The 9,002-nt window shown below is 37.3% G+C and overlaps 2 protein-coding genes across 2 annotated transcripts; one reads left to right on the forward strand and one right to left on the reverse strand.

Moving 5' to 3' along the window:
• The first annotated feature begins 554 nt into the window (after window positions 1-554).
• On the forward strand, window positions 555-3,252 carry LOC131427171 (RUS family member 1). Its single transcript, XM_058590135.1, has 5 exons — window positions 555-817; window positions 878-1,060; window positions 1,123-1,261; window positions 1,324-1,635; window positions 1,690-3,252. Exons 1-5 carry the CDS (start codon window positions 751-753, stop codon window positions 2,240-2,242), a joined length of 1,254 nt encoding a protein of 417 aa, XP_058446118.1. The 5' UTR covers window positions 555-750; the 3' UTR covers window positions 2,243-3,252.
• Window positions 3,253-3,364: 112 nt separating this feature from the next.
• Window positions 3,365-4,297, reverse strand: LOC131427172 (RWD domain-containing protein 4). Its single transcript, XM_058590136.1, has 3 exons — window positions 4,050-4,297; window positions 3,884-3,993; window positions 3,365-3,828 (listed from the first exon to the last, which is right to left on the reverse strand). Exons 1-3 carry the CDS (start codon window positions 4,155-4,157, stop codon window positions 3,426-3,428), a joined length of 621 nt encoding a protein of 206 aa, XP_058446119.1. The 5' UTR covers window positions 4,158-4,297; the 3' UTR covers window positions 3,365-3,425.
• Between the last annotated feature and the right edge of the window lie 4,705 nt (window positions 4,298-9,002).

Consider the following 9,002-nt stretch of genomic DNA (forward strand, 5'->3'; position numbering starts at 1 on the left):
GGTTGATAAAAATCTATGATGAAATACCAAATTACCAAAATTCCTCACAAGCGGATTTTATGTCGTTTTCGTTTTTGAATTGCACTACACCAGTGTAGGTAAGGTTGCACTGAAACCGTTCGTTTTTGCCAATTGTACTACACCAATGCTACACTTTTTCTGCACCGATACTACTGGTGTAGCACTCATCAAAATTTTGGTGTAGCTCTGTGCAATGGAATAGTTTATTGTAGTCAATGGTTACTGTTTATGTTTTCGATTCCATTGCACAGAGCTACACCAAACTTTTGATTAGTTCTACACCAGTGGTATTGGTGCAGAAAAAGTGTAGCACTGGTGTCGTGCAATTGGCAAAAACGAACGGTTTCAGTGCAACCTTACCTACACCGGTGTAGTGCAATTTAAAAACGAAAACGACATTAGAATGTTGAATACATTTGAAGTTTTATACTCGGATATCAGCACTTTACATTGAGCGTGTCATTTATTTTTAGTACAGACTGACTAAAACGTATGAAGACTGCAAACAACTGACAGCATTTGTTTATTCAGCTGTCAACATTAAAAACAGTTCTCGCAATTTGTGGTGAATTGGAAAATAGTATTTCTTTTATTATACGGGAACATTTATCTTCTAAGCCAAACAAGACATTAACTGCAACAATTGTGCGTACATCTGGCCATAGTTCACGTCCCTACCGGTTCAGTCCATCCGTGGTTCGGCCGGAACGGAACGCATTCCGAAGTAGAATGAAGATCCACTTTCGCGAGCAATATGGATCAACAGGAGAGGAAATTCTCTACGTAACACCTGATAGTAAGTATTTGGAAGTTGGCTGTTTGCGATTGCTATGTTTAAATCAAATATTTCGTTTAGATCAAAATTCCGTAGTTCGAGTCAATGTAAAAGGAGAGAAACCAAAAATTCGGAAACGACTAAGCTTGAAACGATTTTTCCAGAATCTATTTCTACCCGCAGGGTATCCAGACAGTGTCAGTAGTGACTATTTGGCTTACCAGAAATGGGATACTGTACAAGCATTCTGCAGTACGATTAGTGGTCAGTTTGGAAGTACACAGAAATAATTTCAATTTAATAATTTTAAATTATTCAAAATCTAGGGACTTTGACCACTCACTCCATTTTGAAAGGTGTTGGAGTTGGTAGTGATATGGCCAATCCGTTGTCTGCTACTATTACCTGGGTACTAAAAGATGGAATGGGTCATTTTGGTCGAATCCTGTTCGCTTGGTGGAAAGGGTACGCAATGTGTTCTATGAACCAATCGGCTGTTGTAATAATGGTGACATTTGAATTTTCAGAACCGAACTGGATATGGATTCGAAAAAGTGGCGTATTCGGGCCGACATTCTGAACGACATGGCCATGGCAGTCGATCTGTTTGTGCTGCCCGCCTACCCGGAAGAAGCAACTTTCATTCTCTGTGCAACGACCACTATGAAAGCGATCGTCGGTGTAGCCGGCGGTGCAACACGATCCGCATTGACCCAACATCACGCCATTCGGGGTAATTTGGCCGATGTTGCTTCGAAGGATAGTGCACAGGAAACCTGTGTCAATTTGATCGCTTCGTTTGTAGGACTGTTCCTGTTGACCCACGTGCAGGAGCAAAGGTAAGAAGTTTTATTTTTGAACGAAAATGTCCATTTTTTCAAATTCATTTTCAGGGTTCTATATGGTTTGTTTTTGTTTGCGATTCTTCTGCATCTCTACGCTAACATCAAAGCAGTGAAAGCCGTATGTTTGCGCACTTTCAATGAGGCACGGTATCTGATAACTCTAGAGGAATATTTTAAGTCTGGCACGATCCTTTCCCCGGAACAAGTGAACAAACTGGAACGAGTTACAATCGGTCAAACGGTTTCTCTCACCGCTCGAGTCAAGATCGGATGCTCTGCTCGGGATTTAGCGCAATACTATCGCAATTGCTACGATCTAGAAAATGTGATCGCTTGTTTCGATTCGCGGGAAAAGTTTATCATTTCGGAAACTCGTTACTACGTTGGAGTGTATTTGCACTTCACTGTCAAACCGTTGGATATTATCAAGTCATATTTTTACGTGGCTTCGTATCTACAAGACAAAAATCAGTTGCGTGATCGTTACTGGGAAATTCAAAATAAATGGAATGAATTTCTGAACCTGGCCCAGTGCGAAGGATGGAATGTTCAAGCCCATCTTCTGAAGGCCGACGAATACCGATTAGATTGGAGGATATAAAGGATTCGCTCGATCATGGATAGCAACTATACTGGACTCTTAACGAAAGAGTTTTTGATTTGAACCGATCGTAGCATTGTTGAACACGGACATAACATGAGCAATTAACACATTTTTCAAAATCTTCAGATTTGTAACTGAAACGTGAGCGACTTTTGGGGTGCCAAATAAGCAATCTAGTCTCAATTATTTCATCTAAGAAACGCAATGCAAGCAAGCTGGACCAAATTACCGAAAAAAAAAGTTCAATCTAAGAAGTACCGAGAACGAGACATCGAAAAATACCACAAAAGAACAGGGTTTCGTTGCGTCAATATCAATGAGAAAAATTTTAGATACGCATCGTTGTGCTACTAAGCGAAACTAAACACACAAAAGAAACTATTTTTCTAAACATTCCAATTAGTGAGAGTGCTTTAATCTAAAGAACAATATCATAGTTTATAGTGTAGGGTCAAGATTTATCAATAGCACACCATTTTAAAAACTGTTTACGGTGCTGTACACCGACCGGCTTCAGACGCAGTAGAGATCGATTGTTTCAAGTAAAGGCGAAATTCACCGCAGTCGATGTAACAACTTATGTTACCATTACACTTTGCATTCTGCTTCCTTAGGTTTTATTATCAAGCAAAATCCGTACGAGATTGTCGCGTATGGTGAATTTTTAATCATATCACAACAACGACTCCATCCAAATACGGTTGGCCGCAGTAGAGATTCGTAGTTGCAAATGCTATTCGATTTCGGGTAGTTAAGTATCAGATCTCTGTAGCACACACACGCTAAATGTAATTCATATATCAAGAATGAAGATTTCGTTAAGCTTCACTTCCATTAGACAAGCACAAATGTAAGACTCGCGAAATCAATTTTAAAAGATAGAAGTTAGAATAACGATTGCTTTTAGTGAAACGAAAAACACGCTCGATGAAATTTTAGGCTTGGTTTTGTACCTCGCATGCGTTTTATACTTCCTTGAGTCGCTTATAAATTTTTAATGCAGCTAACTGTTCTTGAATGTGTTGAAAGAAATGCCTTCTCTCTTGCCGCATTGGTGACCTTAGTTATCCTATAAACATGGATTTCTTTTCTGCTTTCCGGTTCGAAGTACAATGAAAGTGATCATGATAAAATTATACGTCTTTTTTTTTCAGAATACCAAAAAACACCACTATCCATTTCATTCCACCTTTCCGCCAGTCTGTGACAGATGCTTCACAATGTCCACCCAGTCCCAACCCCTCGGTCGATTGCCTTTGTTATCCACTCGGTCCCATTGTTTCCGCTTCTGTGCCTTGGTCAGCTGTTCTTTCTTCTGTGTTCCTCCTCCACCACCAGTGCCGCCAGTGTTGGTCCCCCTCTCATCGGCATCCGCTTCATCCGAACTGCCCTGTTCCGGTTCCCGTTGATGGTTGGTGCCAATGATCTGTTGATCAGTTTCACAGTTGAAATTTTCATCCATCAACAGCTCGTCCACCTTGTCTTTAAGACACTCAAATAATGTGTACGTCATGCCACAGCCCAGCCACTGTTCACCCTCTTCCTTCAGGATTGTTATGATCTTGTCCTTGACAGCACGTGAGCTACAGAAACAACTGAATCAAGGACAATTAAATAATAAAACGTTATGTGACTTACATGTTTCGGTTGTAGAACGTATCCATGTTGATGGTGGGAAGTTCATTTGGATAGGTATCATGCCAACAAATTTCCAATAGGAAAGACTTGGTACCTTCTTCTTCTCCATACTAATAATATGAATATGAGTCAAAGAAACTAAATATTTGTGTAATAAATATCATACTTTGTATTGAAACGCATCCGCGCTAATCTGCTTGAAGGAACTATCACCTTCATAAATCGAGGACAATGCTTCGCGTTCATCAGTCTGTAATTCCTTCGTTTCGGACATTCTACCTGAGACGTTACTATCAGAAGATTTGTATAACTTTCTTTTAACTATCGTGACACCAGTTTATTATTGTAACAGCAGTACGGATATTACAAAACAAGAATGCATGCTATTTTGCTTTATTTTTGAGTTTGACAGTTCAGTACAGCTGTTCCAACTGACGGAGCAAAGTTGGTTTGTATCAAAGACATCATATTAGCAAGATATCCAGCTCTCACATTTTCCGAACAAATCAGTGGCAACATCCTTTTTTGCAAGCATGGTGCCGACGACACGACCTGCCACTCGCTTTTAAAACTGTATCGTAAATTCAACTACCCCTCAGTAACTCGTAATGTCAAAATGAGATCTTGGTAAATATGTTTAGAACTGGCAACCCAGGTTTATGAACTGTTGATTCTAGAATAACAATATCCTTGGTTACGTTTGTTGTTCAATTGAAAAAATTGAATAGAACAAAACAAATCAATAAGTATTTCACCACGGTTCTATTGTATGTCGGAAAGGAAGAATACAAAATTGCAATTATAAATGTATTATAGGTTTAATTTAAATGGTTAGCTTATATGGTTACCAATTCTACAAAATATCAATAAAAACTCATACAGGGAAAATATGACGAAAAATTAAAGCGAAATAGACGACTTAGATTAACTTCACCAAGATTCATACACTGAGCAAAATACCATAGTAACCGTAACCTGTTTTCCATTGTCATTTCAACTATACGCTTAAATAGTAGCAACAACCATGATATATGACTATTCACCATCTGTATTGTATAAATTACTAGACAACAAAGACTACGACTTGACTAAACTATTTGTATTTATGACTTTTCTGGCATGGTCATCCTGACAATGGTAGTCATCTCAAATATAAGAATAGATAGTTCAAATCACAATTTCTAGTAAGGTGAAATTGCTCTCGAGCCTTGTATATATGAGGTGCTAAATAGTTATCGCTACCATGTAAATATGTCCACAGTTTGATAATGTTACCATAATTAGATACATGGTTTAAAAGACGATTATGAAGTTTGAAAACACTATTCATGTAGTCCATATCAACAGAAAATGTCGTACCTGGGTAACACATCAGTGATGGATTTGAACAAAATATTCTATATTGTGACTGTGTACTTTGGTAGGTCTTGCAGGTAGGTAAAGTTTGTAGCCTTACTAGTTTCCGAGGTTGAAATTCAATTTTTCAACAGTTTTTCCGGCAACTGTTATGTTTTCCAGTGAAATCAACATCTCGTATACGGTTTATTATTCATTATCGGTCGCTGTAGAAACAACATCAAGCGATTGATGAAAAGGAAGATTATCATTTGATTCCCGGATTCAATTCGCTCGAATCCCACGGAAAGTCGTAGGTGAGTATCGAGGTTTGCATCTGGACTTGGCTAATAATTTCTTTCCTGCTTCAGGAAAAACTCCACCGGACAGAACCTTGAATCAATTGATGCTATCAAGCAATGCTAAGCAATATTTCACCAGGTATATTATTATTTAATTTGATGCGAAAATAAAATAGAGTTTAATGAAATTATTTTGTTGTTCTTATTTTAGAATTTAAATTCATAAAACTTTTTAACATTAGCTCATGTTTTGCTGATCTTCAGCATTGTTGAATCAACCACTGCCTTTAGTTTCGAAATAACTAGAAGTGAAATGTCAAAAATACCATGACTCTGGTTATAGCAAGAACTACAATGTAAAAAAAAATATTCGGTCATGGTTAGGCCGACGACACGACCTGCCACTCGCTTTTAAAACTGTATCGCAAATCGAGCTACCCCTCAGTAACTGGTAATGTCAAAATGATATCTTATGAAAAAAGTTTAAAATTGGGAACGCGGTCAGAGAAATTGTTGTTTTCGAAAAAACAGTTACAGTAACCCTAGTTACCATTGTTTATCTTTTCAAGGTAATCGTTCTCGGTTTCATTATTGCACATGCCCAATCTAGAGCATCTCAAAAGTTCTCATCGTCGACTGCAGATCTAAATCGGAATTGAGAGTATTTATGGCTTGCTAATTTTGTATTTAATTATATATTTTGTTCACTTATAATATGTATTCTTGTAGCCTCTCTTCAAAGTGCGTAAAGACCCGAAACTAACCGCTTTTGCGTTTATCTATGGCGTGATGCTTAGATGGTGAAGAAAATCTCACCGTGAGACCAGAATGATCTTCAAACCATTGCATTGTAGTACTCAGATGAACAGTATGACCGCCAATGTTGGTGTTATGCTGCAATTTTGATGATGTTGCTACTTGTTAGATCATTTCGATCGTGATTGCAATTATTTATATTATTTGAAATGTACGTACAGCATTCACAAATTTTATATGACTTTTTCACCAATATTTCAATTATATAAAAGTCCTACAAAAAATAAATGTTTAGTTACCGGTGAAATATGCTTTGATAACAATTTCAATCAACTGTGATCTGCGCTTCGCTGACATGGATTGCATTTAATGATATATGTACGTAGCTACATGCCGTTGTGTGAAAGAACCAAAAGAAGTGGACGAAACCGTAGGTCGAGTGGCCTACGCTAAAATGCGGAAACGGAGTGTCCCTTTTTAATTCTTCACTCATATAGAATTCATATAATGAGGCCCTTATTACCGGTATCACTTCACGGTGAAAATCAAGTGAAGTGAATGTAGGTATTTATCACGAAAGTCGCTTCGGAGGAAAAATTACGGGTGTGTAATGTCAGAGACATAACTGGATGTCGTGAATACGAATAAAACTGACACACTTTCTTTATACTTCCGAATTCGAACTGGTAGTTGATCGATTGTGTGAATTGTGCAACGTTCCCCTTTTTCACTACTATAATTTTAAACGATGCGCCTAGACTAAATTACAGATTAGTTACATTAAACATTCTGAAACGCAATTAAATGTAATGAAATAACTAGATAGTTCTTTATAATAAAAAGGGGCCGTATAGAGTACAGTAAAGTAAAATTTCGCATAATTCTTTGAGTATTATTATGGTTCTAAATAGAACCGAATAGAATTCTAGAACAAGGAACTAAATTTAGAACCAAGAACAGAAGTTCTGCTTCCATTGACGACTGCTCCACCTGACGATTGAAGTCGAAATGAGAGCACGACCTGTGCGTTTGAGGTTTTTAACCACGCAGAAGGTGCACTCTCCGAAGCTGCTGGTCCCACGACGTCTGCTTGCATCCAACGCACAAGAAGAAATGATCGAATTTCGACCACGGTTCCCCTTTTATACGCAGTCAGTTGAAGACTACCTCAAAATCGTCGTCCTTGCGCGAAAAAGCCAAGCGAAAAAAAAAAGAGTTTTCCGCGTTGTTTTCAAATTTTAAGAAAACTTAATTTTTGAGTTGTTTGTGGTTATCGCACACTGTTCAAAATATTATCCTAAATTCCTGATCATATTTTTGATGAAATGATGAAAGAATTATGTTGCTGCCTTTAATACAAGTCGAGATATTCACGATTAAGTTCTGCCCATTCTTCCATATGGCTAATTTTGAAAAGGCACCCCATAGTAAAGTAAGTCGTATTCACGACAAAATTAATTACTTTTATGAGCTTGTGGTTATTACGAACATCACATCATTTTTTTGGAAAAATGATTTTTTTCACTACGTGACTACTTCAGTGTGTGTGATACTGGTAACAGGGAAAATCAAGTGAAGTGATATAAGTGTGAAGTGACAGTGAAAGTGGAAGTGAGAACGGTTATTAGGACCTGAAATTCTTTTTAAACGCCAGTAGAAGACGAGACAATCCGTGAGAACGACTTGACAGGGTATTTTGATTATTAGAATGAAATGCAAAATCGCGATTCTGAACATTAAGCAAAAAAACCAAAATCCCGAAACGACATTATCATTCCTGTTGTCATTCAAACATTTTTGATAGATACGTAGATTGCAAACGAAAAATTCAGTGGCGAATATATGTTCCATTTTGCTCGATCATCATTACATCGCTTTATTGTTAGCGCCATGAAAACTGGTTTATTCCTGCAATCAATATAATAAGCCTAACTTGAAATAAACTGTTTTACTTATAATACATCTTTTAAAGTATTACCTGTTTGTTTATTATGCTGTGCATGGTTACTATTTCGTAGCAACCACAGCAGTGATGCTTGTAAAATATATTTTTATTATTACCTAGGGGTCTTTCAATACTTCGGTAACTGATAGTGATCGCGCATGAACACTTTTTATTGCGATTTTTCTTCGAAGTGCCTGGTCGTGTCGTCGGTTAGGCTAACCATCTTAATCGTATTAGTTATTCATACAATACACTGTTCAATATTACTATTCTAGAGCCGATACCATTCATAGTAAACATGAACTTGACCATTGTTGAAATCATCTGATTTCATAGTCGGCTGAAAACCACTATACGCTCATGGTCAAGTTGGCCCTCTATATAGTAACAGTTACCATTTTATTTTTCTGAGTGTAGTGAAGAATTATTTTTGATATGACAGAATTAAAAGTTTTGCGAGTCATACATAAGATAATCCACCTGTATTCAAACACTCGGTACTTGTACAAACAGAACATCCATGAAAGAGATGTAAAGTAACATACCATTGCAACAACTATTTTTAGTTTTTTATTGAAAAAAATGGCATTTTACTGCGGTCGGTCGTGTCATAGTAGAATCGATATTTATTCTATGGACAGATAACAATTTGGGTGAGTAACCGGCCGTAGTCTTGGGCTGTTTTATACACGCTCTCTTCATTTCTTATCAGGAAACAATTAAATGGTAACTTCGTAAAATTTTCGAAAATATTGATAGTGAAGTTCGCAGTCGAAGTTTA

The sequence above is a fragment of the Malaya genurostris genome, chromosome 2 (genome assembly GCF_030247185.1).
Source record: "Malaya genurostris strain Urasoe2022 chromosome 2, Malgen_1.1, whole genome shotgun sequence".
NCBI lineage: Eukaryota > Metazoa > Arthropoda > Insecta > Diptera > Culicidae > Malaya > Malaya genurostris.